Source organism: Orcinus orca, chromosome 4, assembly GCF_937001465.1.
Source record: "Orcinus orca chromosome 4, mOrcOrc1.1, whole genome shotgun sequence".
NCBI lineage: Eukaryota > Metazoa > Chordata > Mammalia > Artiodactyla > Delphinidae > Orcinus > Orcinus orca.
The window spans coordinates 46,682,273-46,703,015 of NC_064562.1; the positions used below are offsets into that span (position 1 = coordinate 46,682,273).

The 20,743-nt window shown below is 42.7% G+C and overlaps 1 protein-coding gene and 1 pseudogene across 11 annotated transcripts in view; one reads left to right on the forward strand and one right to left on the reverse strand.

The window, feature by feature from the left end:
• Window positions 1-20,743, reverse strand: part of FRAS1 (Fraser extracellular matrix complex subunit 1) — a 552,940-nt gene that overhangs the window by 226,839 nt on the left and 305,358 nt on the right. For 10 of the 11 annotated variants that reach the window (XR_007477155.1, XM_049709348.1, XM_033406458.2 and 7 more), the window contains 2 exons: window positions 20,184-20,327; window positions 18,549-18,683 (listed from right to left, as the gene is read on the reverse strand). Coding sequence is in view for 10 of the 11 variants with exons in the window: in XM_049709348.1 (XP_049565305.1) it covers window positions 18,549-18,683; window positions 20,184-20,327 (279 nt within the window). In the remaining variant the exon portion in view is untranslated. Of the gene's footprint in view, window positions 1-18,548; window positions 18,684-20,183; window positions 20,328-20,743 lie in introns of those variants that run through there. The other variant, XM_049709349.1, reaches the window with a different exon arrangement.
• Window positions 1,920-3,143, forward strand: LOC105748539 (LIM/homeobox protein Lhx2-like; annotated as a pseudogene).

Genomic DNA, 20,743 nt, shown 5'->3' on the forward strand with positions numbered 1-20,743 from the left:
TCTTTTGGAATAAGTTTCCCTTCCATTACCAGGGAATTAGCACACTTGATCATCAGGCCCTTTTAGTCATCAGTGAGGCTGTAGTTCAGATTTCCAAACTGCCAAGTTTTCACTCTCAACTACACAAAGCAGCCCAAACTCAAGACACAAGCAAGCACATCATACACAAAGCAAATTCCTTCATTATCCACGTCGTGGCAACTGCTATTATTCATATCTCACAAATGACTAGGAAGGACTTGCCAAGTTTTAAAGTATTATCAGGAGACAGTGAGTAAATTTCTAACAAGAAGCTCTTGTTGGATGAAAAAAATATCTATTTAAACTCAACTTCACTGTTCCTTGCTTTCCTAACCTGTAAAGTGGGAATAATAATATTTGTTGTACTTAACTCATGGGGATATGGCGAGATGACATATTTGAGAAAGCAGAGAATGTTGTATGTGATCATATGAGTGGCACACCCTATGAGACCTAACAAATCTTGTTTCAGGTGGCATCAAAAGCAAAGAAATTATTTAGGGAGCAAATTAAAATGTAACGCAAGACAGAGGGGTAAGGATGAAAAAGACTGTGGGAAAGGAAGGTTCACTTAGAAAGGGAGTGAAGGGAAGTAACAGAATCAGCAGGGATTCTCCCAGCAGTTACGTAAAGGGGCTCCAGCCTTGCCCAGAGTCCTCACACTCTAGAGCTCCTTCCTTGTAATTGCTACAAAACATCAACAAAAGCCCTTTGGAAAGTGACTGTGAAGCACAAGGCCAAGCCGAGATGCGGGGCAGACTATGTTCCCCTCCCCTCATAATAGCCACACCTGAGACCAAGGCTGCTAGCCTAAGAAGCACAGATGCCAGACAAATCTAAAAGTGAAGTGCATCTGAGTCATCATCATTTTTGATCCTTTTACTCCCATCTGTTTCTGTCCCCTACCAGGCTGGTCTCTGCCGTCAACCTTCCTCCCTGTGCCAACAGAAACCTTTACACCTGACATTGGAACGCCTGGTCTCTACATGTTCTGAAAACCGGTATGTACTTGAGGGAGTTCATAATAGAAAAATAAAAACACATGAAAAACCCACGGAGCAGCTAAGCCCATGTGCCACAACTACTGAGCCTGCACTCCAAAGCCCACGAGCCACAACTACTGAGCCCGTGTGCCACAACTACTGAAGCCGGCACACCTAGAGCCTGTGCTCCGCAACAAGAGAAGCCACCGCAATGAGAAGCCCGCACACCGCAATGAAGAGTAGCCCCCCCTCGCCACAACTAGAGAAAGCCCGCACGCAGCAACAAAGACCTAACGCGGCCAAAAATAAAAATAAACTTATAAAAAACAACAACACATGAAAAACACCTTCAGCCTCACGAATAGGCAGAGATATACAAATTACACAAGAGAACAGCAACTAGATGCAATGGATTGGATGTACATATAGCAACATGTATGCATCTTTTTTTTTTTTTTGCGGTACGCGGGCCTCTCACTGTTGTGGCTTCTCCCGTTGTGGAGCACAGGCTCTGGACGCTCAGGCTCAGCGGCCATGGCTCACGGGCCCAGCCGCTCAGCGGCATGTGGGATCTTCCCGGACCGGGGCACGAACCTGCGTCCCCTGCATCGGCAGGCGGACTCTCAACCGCTGCGCCACCAGGGAAGCCCCTGTATGCATCTTAATAACAGTGCTTAGTGAGGGAAACAAAGGAAAAGAATGGTTCATCCTTTGTAACAAATGTACCACTCTGGTATAGGATGTTGATAATGGGGGAGGCTGAGCTTGTGTTGGGGCAGGGAGTATATGGGAAATCTCTGCACTTTCCTTTTAATTTTGCTGTGAACCTAAAATGGCTGTAAAATTTTTTTAAGTCTTTAAAATTTAAAAAAAGGAGGCGAAGGAGCCGTGCCCCCGGCCCCGCCGGTCCCCCCCGCAATACTGTTCCACAGCCGGTCAGGCCCCGAGGTGCACGGGGTCATCAACGAGATGGACTGCAGGGCCAATAGCGAGGCTCCCGCCATCAGCTCCGCCATCGACCGCGGCGACACGGAGACGACCATGCCGTCCATTAGGAGTGACCGCGCTGCGCTCTGCGCCAGTTGCAAGGTTAACATCTCCGACCGCTACTACCTACTGGTGGTGGACAAGCAGTGGCACATGCGCTGCCTCAAGTGCTGCGAGTGCAAGCTCAACCTGGAGTTGGAGCTCACCTGTTTCAGCAAGGGTAGAAGCACCTACCGCAAGGAAGACTACTACAGGCGGTTCTACGTGCAGCGCTGCGCCCGCTGCCACCGAGGCATCTCGGCCTCGGAGATGGTGATGCGAGCTCGGGACTTGGTTTATCACCTCAACTGCTTCACGTGCACTACGTGTAACAAGATGCTGACCACGGGTGACCACTTCCGCATGAAGGACAGACTGGTCTACCACTGCTTGCACTTCGGGGCGCTGCTGCAGGGTGAGTACGCCGCGCACTTCAACCACGCCGACGTGGCCAAGAGCGCAGGGTTGGGTGCAGCGGGGGCCAACCCTCTGGGTCTTCCCTACTACAATAGTGTAGGCACGGTGCAGAAGGGGCGGCCGAGGAAGCGCAAGAGCCTCGGGCCCGGGGCGGACCCGGCGACCTACAACGCTGCACTTAGCTGGAACAAGAACGATGTGGAGCACCTGGACCGCGACCAGAGGTACCGGAGCAGCTGGAAGACGAAGTGCATGCGCAACTCCTTCAAGCACCAGCAGCTTCGGAACGTGAAGTCTTTGCCGTTAACCACAACCCTGATGCCAAGGACTAGAAGCAGCTCGCGCAAAAGACGGGCCTCACCAAGCGGGTCCTCCAGGTCTCGTCTCAGAACGCCCAGGCCAAGTTCAGGCGCAACTTCGTACGGCGGGAAAACACGGGCGTGGACAAGTCGACAGAGGCAGCGCTGCAGACGGGGACGCCATAGGGGTCGGCCTCGGAGCTGTCCAAGGCCTCGCTCAGCCACCCCAGGATGCCCACCAACCTCACAGACCTGACCAGCCTCACAGCCCATGACGTCCGCCTTAACTTCTGGGCCTGGCAACCTGGAGGACCATGAGCCCCACAGCCCCTCGCAAACGACTCTTAACCAACCTTTTCTAATGATTCTCGGCCCCTCGGCCCCGCCCCACAAGTGATTTAAAAAAAGAAATTATCTTTAGTTGAATTCCAAGTGTATTTTATTTTTTTTTACACGCATTAAATAAAGCATTTATTTGATTATGAATTACAGCTTGCCAAGGTTTGGAGTCAATTACAAAAAAAAAAAAAAATCCAAACCAAAAAAAATAAAAACAACAGAGCTTTGGAGAAATAATATAATGTAACCTACTTACTTAAAAATACAAACACAAATGAAAAAGTCCACCTAATTTTTTAAGTCGTTACATTTTTGTTTGCTTTAGTTGATATAATTCCAAAAAGAAAAAATAGATAACGCAAGCCCAGTTAATATACATGTTATCTTTCAGGAATCGTCTAAAGAAAGATTTGTGGCAAAGATAATCACTAACGGTTGACTTTACTGGAAAAACTAATTTTGAAGTAGGTCACGAATTCCTCCAAAGCAGTAGATACACTTAAAAACATCCAACCCGTCAACTGCAAATCGAGTAACAGTGTTGATCCTGCAAAATTTTTTCACTGTCTCTCTGAAGTAAACTAAGAAGAACCAGGAAAAGCGTCAGTGCCGTGAAAACTATAAATTGCTTTCAGGACTTATATTTTCCCATCCTTCTAAAAGTAGCATTTAATAAAACAAGCTGCTTCTTACTCAGATTCAATCATTATGGAAGAGATAATACCAAACCCAATTTGTTATTATTTCTTTACTGAGTTTTAAGCACCTTTCAACCTTAGAACCAGAGTCTCGTTATCAGAAAAGGTATTTACCCATAAGCCCAATAAGTATTATGAATTTTTTAATTTTTGTCTTTTTTTAAACTTTTTTTTCTTTTTTTTATTGTTTGGCCCAACCAACTGGATGATGGTGCCATTTATTTATTTATTCATTTATTATTGAATTTTTGAATTTTACTTATTTTTTTATACAGCAGGTTATTAGTTATACATTTTATACATATTAGTGTATACATGTCAATCCCAATCTCCCAATTCATCCCACCACCCCTGCCCGCCCCACCCCCTGCTGCTTTCCCCCCTTGGTGTCCATACGTTTGTTCTCTACATCTGTGTCTCAACTTCTGCCCTGCAAACCGGTTCATCTGTATCATTTTCTAGGTTCCACATATATGTGTTAATATATGTGTAAATATATCTGTTTTTCTCTTTCTGACTTACTTCACTCTCTATGACAGTCTCTAGATCCATCCACGTCTCTACAAATGACTCAATTTCATTCCTTTTTATGGTTGAGTAATATTCCATTGTATATATTCCATTGTATATATGTACCACATCTTCTTTATCCATTCGTCTGTCGATAGGCATTTAGGCTGCTTCCAAGACCTGGCTATTGTAAACAGTGCTGCAATGAACATTGGGGTGCATGTGTCTTTTTGAATTATGGCTTTCTCTGGGTATATGCCCAGTACTGGGATTGCTGGGTCATATGGTAATTCTATTTTTAGTTTTTAAAGGAACCTCCATACTGTTCTCCATAGTGGTGTATCAATTTACATTCCCACGAACAGTGCAAGAGGGTTCCCTTTTCTCCACACCCTCTCCAGCATTTATTGTTTCTAGATTTTCTGATGATGCCCACTCTAACTGGTGTGAGGTGATACCTCATTGTAGTTTTGATTTGCATTTCTCTAATAATTAGTGATGTTGAGCATCTTTTCATGTGCTTCTTGGCCATATGTATGTCTTCTTTGGAGAAATGTCTATTTAGGTCATCTGCCCATTTTTGGATTAGGTTATTTGTTTTTTTAATATTGAGCTGCATGAGCTGTTTATATATTCTGGAGATTAATCCTTTGTCCATTGATTCGTTTGTGAATATTTTCGCCCATTATGAGGGTTATCTTTTCGTCTTGTTTGTAGTTTCCTTTGCTTTGCAAAAGCTTTTAAGTTTCATTAGGTCCCATTTTTTTATTTTTGTTTTTATTTCCGTTACTCTAGGAGGTGGATCAAAAAAGATCATGCTGTGATTTATGTCAAAGAGTGTTCTTCCTATATTTTCCACTAAGAGTTTTATAGTGTCTGATCTGACATTTAGGTCTTTAATCAATTTTGAGTTTATTTTTGTGTATGGTGTTAGGGAGTTTTCTAATCTCATTCTTTTACATGTAGCTGTCCAGTTTTCCCAGAACCACTTATTGAACTGACTGTCTTTTCTCCATTGTATATCCTTGCCTCCTCTGTGATAGGTTAGTTGACCATAGGTGCATGGGTTTATCTCTGGGCTTTCTATCCTGTTCCATGGATCTATATTTCTGTTTTTGTGCCAGTACCATACTGTCTTGATTACTGTAGCTTTGTACTATACTCTGAAGTTAGGGAGTCTGATTCCTTCAGCTCCATTTTTTTCCCTCAAGACTGCTTTGGCTACTCGGGGTCTTTTGTGTCTCCATACAAATTTTAAGATTTTTTGTTCTAGTTCTGTAAAATAATGCCATTAGTAATTTGATAGGGATTGCATTGAATCTGTAGATTGCTTTGGGTAGTATAGTCATTTTCACAATGTTATTCTTCCAATCCAAGAACAAGGTATATCCATCCATCTGTTTCTATCATTTTTAATTTCTTTCATCAGTGTCTTATAGTTTTCTGCATACAGGTCTTTTATCTCCCTAGGTAGGTTTATTCCTAGGTATTTTATTCTTTTTGTTGCAATGGTAAATGGGAGTGTTTCCATAATTTCTCTTTCAGATTTTTCATCCTTAGTGTATAGGAATGCAAGCGATTTCTGTGCCTTAATTTTGCATCCGGCAACTTTACCAAATTCATTGATTAGTTCTAGTAGTTTTCTGGTGGCATCTTTAGGATGCTCTATGTATAGTACCATGTCATCTGCAAACAGTGACAGTTTTGTTTCTTCTTTTCCAATTTGTATTCCTTTTATTTCTTTTTCTCCTCTGATTGCCGTGGCTAGGACTTCCAAAACTATGTTGAATAATAGTGGCGAGAGCGGACAGCCTTGTCTTGATCCTGATCTTAGAGGAAATGCTTTCAGTTTTTCACAATTGAGAATGATGTTTGCTGTGGGTTTGTCGTATATGGCCTTTATTATGTTGAGGTAGGTTCCCTCTATGCCCACTTTCTGGAGAGTTTTTATCATAAATGGGTGTTGAATTTCGTCAAAAGCTTTTTCTGCATCTATTGAGATGATCATATGGTTTTTATTCTTCAATTTGTTAATATGGTGTATCACATTGATTGATTTGCGTATATTGAAGAATCCTTGCATCCCTGAGATAAATCCCACTTGATCATGGTGTATATCCTTTTAATGTGTTGTTGGATTCTGTTTGCTAGTATTTTATTGAGGATTTTTGCACCTACATTCATCAGTGATATTGGTCTGTAATTTTCTTTTATTGCAGTATCTTTGTCTGGTCTTGGTATCAGGGTGATGGTGGCCTCATAGAATGAGTTTGGAAGTGTTCCTTCCTCTGCCGTTTTTTTGAAGAGTTTGAGAAGGATGGGTGTTAGCTCTTCTCTAAATGTTTGATAGAATTCACCTGTGAAGCCATCTGATCCTGGACTTTTGTTTGTTGGAAGACTTTTAATCACAGTTTAAATTTCATTACTTGTGATTGGTTTTCATATTTTCTCTTTCTCCCTGGTTCAGTCTTGGAAGGTTATACCTTTCTAAGAATTTGTCCATTTCTTCCAGGTTGTCCATTTTATTGGTATAGAGTTGCTTATAGTAGTCTCTTAGGATGCTCTGTATATCTGTATAACTTTGTATATCTGTGGTGTCTGTTGTAACTTCTCCTTTTTCATTTCTGATTTTATTGATTTGAGTCCTCTCCCTCTTTTTCTTGATGAGTCTGGCTAATGGCCTGTCAATTTTGTTTATCTTCTCAAAGAACCAGCTTTTAGTTTTATTGATCTTTGTTATTGTTTTCTTTGTTTCTATTTCATTTACTTCTGCTCTGATCTTTATGATTTCTTTCCTTCTACTAACTTTGGGTTTTGTTTGTTCTTCTTTCTCTAGTTCATTTTGATGTAAGGTTAGATTGTTTATTTGAGATTTTTCTTGTTCCTTGAGGTAGGCTTTTACTGTTATAAACTTCCCTCTTAGAACTGCTTTTGCTGCATCCCATAGGTTTTGCGTTGTCGTGTTTTCACTGTAATTTGTCTCTAGGTATTTTTTGATTTCTTCAGTGATCTCTTGGTTATTTAGTAACATATTGTCTAGCCTCCATGTGTTTGTGTTTTTTATGTTTTTTTCCCTGTAATTGATTTCTAATCTCATAGAGTTGTGGTCAGAAAAGATGCTTGATATGATTTCAATTGTCTTAAATTTACTGAGGCTTGATTTGTGACCCAAGATGTGATCTATCCTGGAGAATGTTCCATGCACGCTTGAGAAGAAAGTGTAATCTGCTGCTTTTGGATGGAATGTCCTATAAATATCAATTAAATCTATCTGGTCTACTGTGTCATTTAAAGCTTGTGTTTCCTTATTAATTTTCTGTTTGGATGATCTGTCCATTGGTGTAAGTGAAGTATTAAAGTTCCCCACTATTACTGTGTTACTGTCAATTTCCTTTTTTATAGCTGTTAGCACTTGCCTTATGTATTGAGACGCTCCTATGTTGGGTGCATATATATTTATAATTGTTATATCTTCTTCTTGGATTGATCCCTTGATCATTATGTAGTGTCCTTCCTTGTCTCTTGTAACATTCTTTATTTTAAAGTCTATTTTATCTGATATGAGTATGGCTACTCCAGCTTTCCTTTGATTTCCATTTGCATGGAATATCTTTTTCCATCCCCTCACTTTCAATCTGTATGTGTCCCTAGGTCTGAAGTGGATCTCTTGTAGACACCATATATATCAGTCTTGTTTTTGTATCCATTCAGCAAGCGTGCCTTTTGGTTGGAGCATTTAATCCATTCACATTTAAGGTAATTATAGATATGTATGTTCCTATTACCATTTTCTTAATTGTTATGGGTTTGTTTTTGTAGGTCCTTTTCTTCTCCTGTGTTTCCCACTTAGAGAAGTTCCTTTAGCAGTTGTTTGTAGAGCTGGTTTGGTGGTGCTGAATTCTCTTAGCTTTTGCTTGTCTGTAAAGCTTTTGATCTCTCTGTCAAATCTGAATGAGATCCTTGCTGGGTAATCTTGGTTGTAGGTTCTTCCCTTTCATCACTTTAAATATGTCCTGCCACTCCCTTCTGGCTTGTAGAGTTTCTGCTGAGAAATCAGCTTTTAACCTTATGGGAGTTCCCTTGTATGTTGTCATTTTTTGCTTGTTGCTCAATAATTTTTGTGCTTAATTTTTGTCAATTTGATTACTATGTGTCTCTGCATGTTTCTCCTTGGGTTTATCCTACCTGGGACTCTCTGCACTTCCTGGACTTGGGTGGCTATTTCCTTTCCCATGTTTAGGGAAGTTTTCGACTATAATCTCTTCAAATATTCTTCTCAGGTCCTTTCTCTCTCTCTTCTCCTTCTGGGACCCCTATAATGCGAACGTTGTTGTGTTTAATGTTGTCCCATAGTTCTCTTAGGCTGTCTTCATTTCTTTTCATTCTCTTCTCTTTATTCTGCTCTGTGGTAGTTATTTTCACTATTGTATCTTCCAGGTCACTTATCCATTCTTCTGCCTCAGTTTTTCTGCTACTGATTCCTTCTAGTGTATTTTTCATTTCAGTTATTGTAATATTCATCTCTGTTTGTTTGTTCTTTAATTCTTCTAGGTCTTTGTTAAACATTTCTTGCATCTTCTCGATCTTTGCCTCCATTGTTTTTCCGAGGTCCTGGATCATTTTCACTATCATTATTCTGAATTCTTTTTCTGGAAGGTTGCCTATCTCCACTTCATTTAGTTGTTTTTCTGGGGTTTCATCTTGTTGCTTCATCTAGTACATAGCCCTCTGCCTTTTCATCTTGTCTATGTTTCTGTGAATGTGGTTTTTGTTCCACAGGCTGCAGGATTGTAGTTCTTCTTGCTTCTGCTATCTGCCGTCTTGTGAATGAGGTTATCTAAGAGGCTTGTGCAAGTTTCCTGATGGGAGCGACTGGTGGTGGGTAGAGCTGGCTGTGCTCTGGTGGGCAGATCTCAGTAAAACTGTAATCCACTTGACTGCTCATGGGTGGGGCTGGGTTCCTTCCCTGTTGGTTGTTTGGCCTGAGGCGACCCAACACTGGAGCCTACCTGGGCTCTTTGGTGGGGCTAATGGCTGACTCTGGGAGGGCTCATGCCAAGGAATACTTCCCAGAACTTCTGCTGCCAGTGTTCATGTCCTCACAGTGAGACAGAGCCACCTCTCGCCTCTGCAGAAGACCCTTCAATACCAGCAGGTAGGTCTGGTTCAGTCTCCCTTGGGGTCACTGCTCCTTCCCCTGGGTCCTGATGCGCACACTACTTTGTGTGTGCCCTCCAAGAGTGGAGTCTCTGTTTCCCTCAGTCCTGTCGAAGTTCTGCAATCAAATCCCAGTAGCCTTCAAAATCTGATTCTCTAGGAATTCCTTCTCCCGTTGCTGGACCCCCAGGTTGGGAAGCCTGACATGCGGCTCAGAACCTTCACTCCAGTGGGTGGACTTCTGTGGTATAAGTGTTGTCCAGTTTGTGAGTCACCACCCAGCAGTTATGGGATTTGATTTTATTGTGATTGTGCCCCTCCTACTGTCTCATTGTAGCTTCTCCTTCATCTTTGGATGTGCGCTGTCTTCTTTGGTGAGTTCCAGTGTCTTCCCGTCATTGATTGTTCAGCAGTTAGTTGTGATTCCAGTGCTCTCGCAAGAAGGAGTGAGCACACGTCTTTCTTCTCAGCCATCTTGAACCAATCCGCCCAAGTGCATTTTAAAATAGAGGCTTTGAGCAACTAGCTAACCACATTTTAGGATCTCACCTGGAAACTGAGGAAGAAAATAATTGCACCCCCGGCTGACACAGCGGTGTGGACTGGAATTACTTGGAAGATCTATCTGCAACACAGCATTTGTGTCACTGTACAGTTTTGTGGACTGAGCGAGGAAAAACAACAAATAATTTAAGTTGGTCAGAGCTTCTGTATTTTCTAAGACTGCCACGTGCCTTAGGAATACTGTTTTATCTCCATACTTTGGATGACTTGTTCATTTTTCTCTCCCTCTTTTTCTCTCTGTATATTTATGACCAGAGCAAAAATGTAACAACAACAAAAAAAAAGTTTGTTACTTTGAATAGTCCTAAAAAGAAAAAAATCAACCCCCTCCAACGGTCACTTTGTTGTTTTAGAATTTTAAGGTGGAAGTCTATTCAAATATCAGAAGTTGTAAAATCTAACCAGTAATAAAACCACTTACTGAAACAAACAAAAAAAAAGATGAAATATCCACCTAGTAACAGGTATGAATATTTAAAATACATGCATACAAAACAATAAGAGCACACACATGGAACAAATCCACATTAAATTGCATTAGAATAGTTACTTAAGTGGGGAGCTGGGGAGAAAGGAAGTGGGAACAGGTTATGGGGACAAAAGGAGTAGACAGACAGGGAGATAGACAGATAGATAAGGAGAATAACCTGGCTTAGGCCAATGATGAAAGGGGGCCATGAACGGGTAAGTATGATTAATTCAACTTCCTTCATATAAATCCCCAAAATAAGTATTAATAAATAAATAAATAAATAAACAAGATTACATTTTACATCAATCAAATTGACAAATGCAATGAGAATCGTAATACCTAGTGCTGACAAGGGTAGTAGGGGGTAGGCACCCTCATGTGTTTCTAGCAGGAGTGCAAATTACAGCTTCTTTAAAAGAGGGTAATATGTTAATATGTGTCAAAAGCTTAAATATGTGCCTATATACACTTAGGGCCAGCAATTACATGTCTAAGAATTTACCCTAATCAAACATATTTACCACAATTTCTATTAAAAATGTTTACATCATGGTTATTTATGATCATGGGAAAATGAGGAAGAAATGTCCACCAGAGGATTGGCTAAATGAATTATTGCACAGCCACAGATGGAAAGTTATACAACAGCTTTAAGAAGATGTGTAGAAGGATAATAAATAGCATGGGGAAAACAGGCAATAAAACTATATATGGAGTGTGATTTTACTTTTGAAAAATAAATGCATCTATGTGTGTCTGTGTGCACAACACACACACACACACACACACACACACACACACACACACTACATAAATTAGGAAGACATTCACCAAAATACCAACAGTCATGATTTGGGAGAGCTTGAGTCAGGGATTTTCACTGACTTTATGCGCCTTGAATTTTACTGACTTTATTAGATGAATTCATCTGGTACTTAGGGGAAAAAATTTCTAAAGGAGAAAAAAAAAAAGCCTATAGTCCTGTTCCCTAAGGCAGGTGCTGGGTAAATAGCTAGTTAATCTATTAACCACATTTGTGATACAGCTGAATGATTTGCTTGTCTTGGTGACATATGTGAATTTTTAGCAGGGTCTTCTGTAGACAGAGAGCTTGAACCGAAGGAATGACTTCCCAGCTGACGGAGGCTTTGGCAGGTCCATATGGAGAGAGATTTACAAGCAAGCTAGCTTTTCAATGGTACATAAGTGAGAGGATAAAGGCAGACATTCAGCTCACCAGGAACACTCCTCAGGTTATCCTTTCTGTCTGCTGCCCCTCTACCTATACTCCTAAATCTACAACACAGCACACACTGAGGGTTTTCAAATGCGGTGACCACCTAGGCTGAGCCTGACACAAACAGAATTCTCAGATTCCACTCATCCACTGTTACCACTGGCAACTCTCAGCTGCTTGGACTACCTGAGTTTTTCCTCAGCTCGTGTTAATTAAATGGCTATCCTTGAATCTACGTGTCTATAGAAACTAAAGACCCAAAGGAGGGACCACCAGCCCAAACCAGGCTTTTGATGGGCGAGTTCCCAGACTTCCTGGCCGCACTGGCGCAGCCTGCTCAGATCCGGGCAGTGATTAGCATGGAGGTGCTGGGTGCTCTGTGGGCAGCGTAACAAAGGGAGGGGAGGGCAGAGCAGGGAGGGTGCAGGGTGGGGAATGGGGAAAAGAGAGAAAGAATGTACAAATGTACACCACACAGTCTAGCTAAAATAACTGAGAACGCTAAGAACTGGGCAGAAAGCCAGAAGACTTGTCACTACTTTGTAATCCATAGCTGAAATATTTGGGGGTTCAGATTTGTCAGGAAGAATGGGATCTGTCTGGAAGATAAACTCCCTTGCACTTGTGGCGGGCTTTCTCGGCTGGTATGTGATACTTCTGTTCCGTCATCTGCCTTTGGCATACACGGCAAGGGTCCGACGAGCAGCACAAATGCCAAACACAGCCAGTTGCCTGCTAGAGCAGAGGCCCCAGGCAAAACACCACCAGCTGCTTTTTCCTTCCTCTCTCCATTTATTCTTTTCGAGAATGTCCAGAGAGGGAGGGGATTTGGAATATGATTGTCACCTGCTTCACTGGGCCTAGTTTACTCAGGAAACGAACATTCTAGGAGGGCACTCCTGTGGTCCTCCCTTCTGAATGGCTTAAAACACCCCGTGGATACTTCCCAAGTTCCGGTGACAGGTTTTTTTTTAAGAAGAATCACTGTTTCGGCACTCATAAGGCACCCAGTGATCTCAGAGAAGAGGTAAAGGAAGACAAGAAAAAGAAGGGTGGGAAAAGTAAGATTCTGTAATTTTCCTGAGGCCACAGGTAGCCAGGAATTGCTGACAGGGAGTAAATAATAGGAGCTAAATGGAAGTCGGGTTACCAGGAAGCCAGAGTCTAGTCATGCCTGTATAATCCTATGCTTTCTCCTCTGTGCAGCGGTTTAAATCACACTTCTTTCAATCAAAAGTTGTTCCAGAGGGCCTTATATGTGCTCAGCACTGTGGGGAATTCAGAAGGATAAGACCCGTCCCTGCCTCAGTAATCAGTCACTTCCTATAACAGACTTTTTTTTTTTAATTTAAATGTTGAACCTTCTTTTTAATTTATTTATTTTTATTTTTGGCTGTGTTGGGTCTTCGTTTCTGTGCGAGGGCTTTCTCTAGTTGCGGCAAGCGGGGGCCACTCTTCATCGCGGTGCGCGGGCCTCTCACTATCGCGGCCTCTCTTGTTGCGGAGCACAGGCTCCAGACGCGCAGGCTCAGTAGTTGTGGCTCACGGGCCTAGTTGCTCCGCGGCATGTGGGATCTTCCCAGACCAGGGCTCAAACCCGTGTCCCCTGCATTAGCAGGCAGATTCTCAACCACTGTGCCACCAGGGAAGCCCCTATAATAAACTTTTTAAACTGTTTTTTTTTTTTTTTTAGATGTTGGTGGTAGGAGTTTATTAGTCATTTTATTTATTTTTGCTGTGTTGGGTCTTCGTTTCTGTGTGAGGGCTTTCTCTAGTTGTGGCAAGCGGGGGCCACTCTTCATCGCGGTGTGCGGGCCTCTCACTATGGCGGCATCTCTTGTTGCGGAGCACAGGCTCCAGACGTGCAGGCTCAGTAGTTGTGGCTCACGGGCCTAGTTGCTCCACAGCATGTGGGATCCTCCCAGACCAGGGCTCGAACCCGTGTCCCCTGCATTAGCAGGCAGACTCTCAACCACTGCGCCACCAGGGAAGCCCCTTAAACTGTCTTTATAGCACTGAAAGTAATGAATTCATATAATGGTAACTATTTGAAATGATCTTATTTATTTACTTATTTACTGACACTCTTCTCCCATTGAGAACGTAAGTTCCTGAACCACAGGGCAGTTTTCTGTCAGTTCACTGCTGTATCCCAGTGCCTGGGACATGGAAGAGACTCAACAAATTATTCGTCGCATGAACAGAATGAAGGAGATGGGAATGTCACTTGAAGCAATAAGTCCCCTTTACGAGACACTCAGCAATTGAGACACCGTAATTGCTGTAGAATACCAGAGGCTTGAACATGTGTATGATTTAAAGAGCAGAACAAAATGAGCGAAGACAGACTGGTAGGATGTGCTGGGCCCCCAGACTGAATATGTGATGTGGCAGTGAAATTGGGACTGACCCTCCCGTTCTGGGGGATGTTGGAGGGGCCATGGAAGAAACCAGCTTGACAGTGGCTGTCCCAACAGAACAAGGAGGGCTCCTATTTTCTTGAGGATTTCAGAACATCAGTTTCATAAATGCCTTTGCCAAGAGGTTCTTCCTGGGCACGGCCAGGCTGGGCTCAGCCACAAGCAGAATATAATTCCGAGACCCAGCAAGTACTGCTTTGGGCCTGGCTGCAAGGGGTCAGCGCTTCACGTCCATAAATGGTGGGGCTGCTCCAGTCAAACAAAATTCCAACAAATAATTAACTTTAGAAATTCTTCTGTTCAAACGACAGCTTTTAAATCTCAGCCAGGTCAGTATCCTATATGTAAATTTTACAGGTTTTCTTCTCATAAGTTTTCCTTCTAAATATACCTTAATGTTGGCTAAGAAACAAATCATTCCAGATTCTCATCATTTAATCGGAGCATTTAAAGAAAATAAAATGATCTCAACTTGTGATGAATACAGTAAATCGTTCTCTATATTATATTTACTTCTCCATAAGATATAAAAGTTGTTTAAAATCAGACACAAATGGCACAAAACCCTTTGTTTACTAATGCAACCTATTTGATTTTCATAAATTGAAAAATAAAGGTACAGATTTGATAATGACAATAGCTGCCTTTTATTGTCCACATACTATGTGTCAGTCATAATATATTTACATTTTCAAACATCTTTTCTAACCTTCATATTAATGGCTTAAAGTAGATAATATTATCCCCATTTTACAGTGGAGGAAACTGAGGCTCAAAGTGGTTAAATGACTTGCCCAAAGCCATACAGCAGTAAGTGGTAGAGTTGAGATTCAATTCACACAAACCTAAAAAATGTTCAGTTGCTTGATTCTTTAAGTTTCAAAATCTAAGACCACACAGCAATCAGATATAGAATAAGCTGCAGAGGTTTTTGTGTTTGTATTTTTATTCTTTCACATCTCTGTAAGCAGCAGCTAACCCTGCCTTGACTACCAGCTCACTACAGGCAAACGTGGACTCTTGGCTTCATATTCGCAGGACCTCGAGCAATGGTCAATAGAGAATGAATGGAGGAGTGGGGGACAGGGAACAGGAAAGGACGATGGGAAGCAAAAATCCAAGTCTCCTAACATACATGGAGGGCTTACAGGTGCCAGGTGCCATCCTAAACGACATGTGTGAATTCCCTCATTCAATCTGCACAACAATGCTATATGGCAGATATCACTGTCCCTGCTTCAGCTGTAGGCAACTGAAGCACAAAGTTAAAGAATAGGCTGTTTGAAGTGACAGAGCCAAGCCTGGCATCCAGGTGGTTTGGCTCCCAAGCCTACGGTCTCGTGCACTGTATCACCCTCCCGCCCATCTCTGGGTCTGCAGTATGAAGGCAGCACCTGCCATGGGTACACACAGCTCCATCCTCAAACTTTTGCGAATACTGGAAGTTTTAAGTAGACAAAGCAAACGCTGATACACATATAAAAATTGGCTAAATTCTGCTCTTTCTCATCTCAAGGTCTACAGTCTTGAGCTAGTCATTTTAAACTAATCTGGCATGGTGTGTGTTAGTTTGGTTGTTTTAACTTTTCTTCTTATGGGCTTTTATATCTATGATTTATGTGTACAGTTCAGTAGTCCCACCAGAGTAAAACAGAGGTTGATTGAAAAGAGGGGCAAGACAGGCAAGGAAGAATGTTCTCAGGATGGGCGAGCTCAGTCTGGATCTAGATTTAGATTTAATACCAAGGTTTCTAAGAAGAGGTAATGAAATCACCACTCTGGTAGAGAGAATACAGTAAGTCCAGGACAAGTGGTACCTAAGAGCCATGGGGGAAGGGTGCAAGGTCACGTGGTGTTGGGGGGTGGGACAAAGAACATCCATACATGGGTCAAGCTTGACCATCAGGCTGGGGTTAAGAGACGGGCTGTTAATTCCTAGAAAAGGGTCACAACAGAACAGGTGGCAGGAACCAAAGGAGAGCACCAGTCCTAGGACCTAGTGTCCATGGGGTCAAGAAGGAATGTTGGACCAGATCCAGGTGGTGGCAAAAGAAGCCTAGGGATTAAGGCAGAAGCCTGAGAGCCAGGCCTAAAAGTGAGTTCTAGGCATTAAGAGGGTGACTACTCCTTGGCCCTCCCTGCTGTAGGGAAGAGGCAACTTACACATTGCCGGTGTCTGATTTAGACTGGTATGAAAACTGGATGGGGCTTCCCTGGTGGCGCAGTGGTTGAGAGTCCGCCTGCCGATGCAGGGGACACGGGTTCCTGCCCCGGTCCGGGAGGATCCCACATGCCATGGAGCGGCTGGGCCCGTGAGCCATGGCCGCTGAGCCTGCACGTCCGGAGCCTGTGCTCCACAACGGGAGAGGCCACATCAGTGAGAGGCCCGCGTACCGCAAAAAAAAAAAAAAAAAAAAAGAAAGAAAGAAAGAAAAAAACTGGGTGGTGCTGATCCTTCAGGTAAAGTGATCAAAGCGTCAAACTCTCAAGTTGGGGAAGGCAGAGGAAATGAAGCAGTGACTGGTACGGGACACAAAATGTGATCTATATTTACAATGCTATTCAGTTTAATCAAGCACAAGGTTATAACAATAATATTAATATATGCACACATGTGTACACGTTTGTAAGCATATGTATATATGTGTGCATACACCAAAAAACTCAGGGGAAGCGTGGCAGTGATAAAGGCCCCTAAGGATGCAGTTCTCTGGCAGGACTCAGGGCCTTCTTCCACCCCTCCCTGGTTTACCTGCTCCGACTCTTTCATTGAAGAGTCATTGTGTCTACGTGCCAATTGGCTCTGCCCCAAATTTCTCACTCTCCCTTGTATCCAACATAGGGAGCATGAATATTAATCAGGTAATTTCTGGTAATGCGTTTCCTCAGCACAGTGTTCACTTTCTTCTGGTTTTGATGGGTCAATAAAGTGCCAATTGACGCCAGCCAGAACATAAATGACCCTGCCAGGAGGAATCAGTCCAAAACAACCTGTTGCTACCATAAAATGGCAGGCTCATTTTGAAAAGTTTAGCACTTTCTGGAAGAGCACTGGTTCACTGACCGAATTCTAAGGTCAACGGGGAAAAGTCACCAAAAGTGGTGCAAGCACAAATATTCCAAATAATTCCGACAATGAGAAAGCTTATTTATAAGGAAAGATTATTTGTGCAATCTCAGCATCGAAACAGTATATGGAAATTGATCACAAGTTTATCTTTAATTTTTAAGATCATTCTCTTTCTCCTCTTCTCTCTCTCCCCTTGCTCTCCCTTTTCTTCTCATTTTATGTATAAAAATGCAACCAGGCTGAACTAAAGCAAATTGGTTTAATTCCCTGGAGGGAGCATGAACAAATTTTCCCAGCAACTTTCTACTAAGGCATTTGTGTATGGGTATGTGGATGGAATGTGGAAGCAGTCAGCTACGTAAACCAGTAATCAAATGAAACATTACCCATTTCGAAGTGCCCTGAAACAGCATTAACATCACCGGTTAAAACACTGGGCTTGGGAGAAAGAAAAGTGGCCAGAAAGGAAAAGATAAAAGTAAACATGTAGGTGGGACATGTGGTAGAGGTGGAGGTGGTACGGAGGGAAGAATAAAATCCACAGGGAATTAATTCCCTTTCAAAAGCAAATCTGTCACAGGAGTGCTAGCAGGAGGTCTCTTTGATGGTATAGAAGAAAGGATCAAAGAATACATTCAATAATTTCATCAAATTGAAATTTCAGCAGTTTACCTAAATTGCCAAACCATTAGACACTTACAAACGTGTTTGTATGCACCCACTTTGAGCCTTTTCTAAAATAACAGGTGAACAGAACATGATTGTAATAAACATTAAGGGTTCTTTTGTCTTTTACGGCTGAGACTTCTGTTGAAACACTGGTCCTTCAGGATCACCAAGGGGTAGGACGTTCCTTCATTCCTCAAACAGTTGTTCAACAAACGCTGCACAAATCTGAACTCTTTGTGCAGCCCTTGATGTTGGGGATACAGAGATACAGAAGAATTCTTACAGATCTCAAAGAGATCTATAATGCGATTGGCCCCTGGTCCCGCTCTCCTCACATCCGCATGGCATACACAGTACCAGTGTTTCCTCTCAGGATGGTTTCCACAGTCCCGTGGACTCTGCCTATGACCACAACCTGGAGTGGAGATGGCCAGTAGCCTCCTCCACAGAGGACCTTCGAGATCATTTGGCCTGCACACCTGATGAATAAATTGCACTTGTTCTCTTTCACCATTTTCCCTCCAAATGATTTTTCTAAAAATCTAACCAAGGACATGCAAGAAAGGAGCCTACAGTTGCTTACAGCTCTGGGTGGCCCCAGATGGCTTGGGGGCAGGGGATGGCTTTCTCAGCGGCCCGGCCGACCGTGGCCCAGTCAGTGATTACCTGCACAGGAGTGGCGGTCTTGGTAGAAGCCGTTCCCACAGGTGGACACGCACTGGCCATGCTGCATCAGCAGGGGAGGCTGGCAGGAAGAGCACTCTAGCCCACTGGTGCACATGGAACACTGAGGCTGGCAGGCTGACTCGGACAAGGTTGGGAGAAAGAGAAAGGGAATCTCTGATGAGTTCAAGGGCACCACCCAGTGCCAATTCCTACACAGCCCAATTCTGAGGCTCTGGAGACACAGAGAACCAGACACGCAGGAAAATAACTCTAGAGCCTTCATTTACGTTGCACATATTTCATGCCAGGCACTGTGCAAAGTGCTTTACATATATGAATACATTTAATCTTCACAACAACTCTACGAGGTAGAGAGTATTAATCCCAATGTTAATACTCATAGAGGTTAAGTAACCTGCTCGAGGTCAAGGTCACATGAAGCTGGCATTGGAAGCCAGGCAGTTAGGCTCAGGGGTCTATGCTCTTTTCTTCTTATCCAATTGCCCCCAATATCTTTCTCACTCAACCATTTTACAAGAATATCCCTTATGGCAGAGATATAAACAACTTCCAAAAAGGCTGAAGATTATGAATCAGGAGAAAGAGTAGGGAGAAGTGAATAATTACAAAAATAATAAAAGTGGTTGATTTTTATTGAGGCCTGACTACATCCTAGACATTATTCTAGGCACTTCACATGTATTGACACATGTAATCCTCTCAAGACCCTCCTGAGGAAGGTACCGGTATTACCCCACTTTACAGGTAAGAATACTGAGGCACAGAGAGGTTATACTCACAGCCAGGATATGAACCTACACACTCTTAAATGGATAATTAACCCCACGAGTCAGAGATAGGAGAAAAAGTACCTCTGATTTGGCCTCATCCAAGCCGAATTCTCCCAGGTAAGAGCTCCCTCCCAGATGTACTATAAGAATTCTGATTGCACATGAACCCATTCTGGATCCTCTGGTAACCCACAAGAGGTAAGCTCTGTTACCAACTATCTGTGTGATATTAAGCAAGCCAGCTAATTCTCTGGCCCACAGATTTCCCATTTGCGAAATGAGAAAGTTCTCATAAGTGATCTCAAAGGTTCATGTCAACTCTAAAGTTCTATCTTGGATTATAGGAGGGTTTTTTTTTTTTAAGATTTTTTTGATATGGACCATTTTTAAAGTCTTTATTGAATCTGTTACAATATTGCTTCTGTTTTATGATTTGGTTTTTTTGGCTGCAAGGCATGGGGGATCCTAGCTCCCCGAACAGGGATTGAACCCACAACCCCTGCATTGGAAGGTGAAGTCTTAACCACTGGATCACCAGGCAAGACCCTATATGAGGGTTTTAATAACTGACACCAAGCATCCCAATGACTATCCTTGAAAGTTTTCAAAAGTGAAAACTCCAGCCATGACTACCTAGTAAGCATCTGACTGCCCCATCATCTACCTCCCCGGGAAGACTGGAAACACCCATCAAATGTTAGAAGAAAGAGACTTGCAAGTAGAGAGGTCAAGTAGCCTACGGATGACATTGGTTTTTGGAAATTGTTCATTTCCTGTGCCATGACCCCATCCTGGACACCAGTGAGCCTCAGTCTCCCTCTGGGCTGCCTGCCTGGAGCCGTACCTAAACAGAGAGCACCGGCTTGGTAAAATCCCAGACCACAGCTGTGCACACACCGTCCGTTCCGCAGCATCTTTGTGGGGTCCTGACAGAGGTCACAGTGGTCTGGCGACTGAGAGCAGGTCAAGCAGTCTGGGTGGCAATGAACTACAATCAAGGACAAAGAGGAGAGCTCAGTAAAGACCACGTGATTTCTCTTACATCCTTCTAACAAAGGATCTATGGGGTATTTGGACCTGTATAGAACACGGAGAACAGAAAACTCTGGTCCCTATGAAAGAGGACCCCAAATAGCAAAACTGATTTCAATGCAAGATTTCAAGGAATTGCTCCTTGTCTGAAATACCATCACTGTCTCCTGTCTCCTGTCTCCTTAAAGTGAAGATGCTAAAAACATTACCAAACTAGCCCTACTGAATGCTTCCACCTCCTAGAATACCTCTAGAAATAGGAATGACTAGTGCCATAATATTGAATAGATGATTTAAGCAGATTCAATAATTTATAATTTCTTAAATGTTCTTCTTAACCTTTGATGTGCATAAAAGGTTAGGACATAAAAC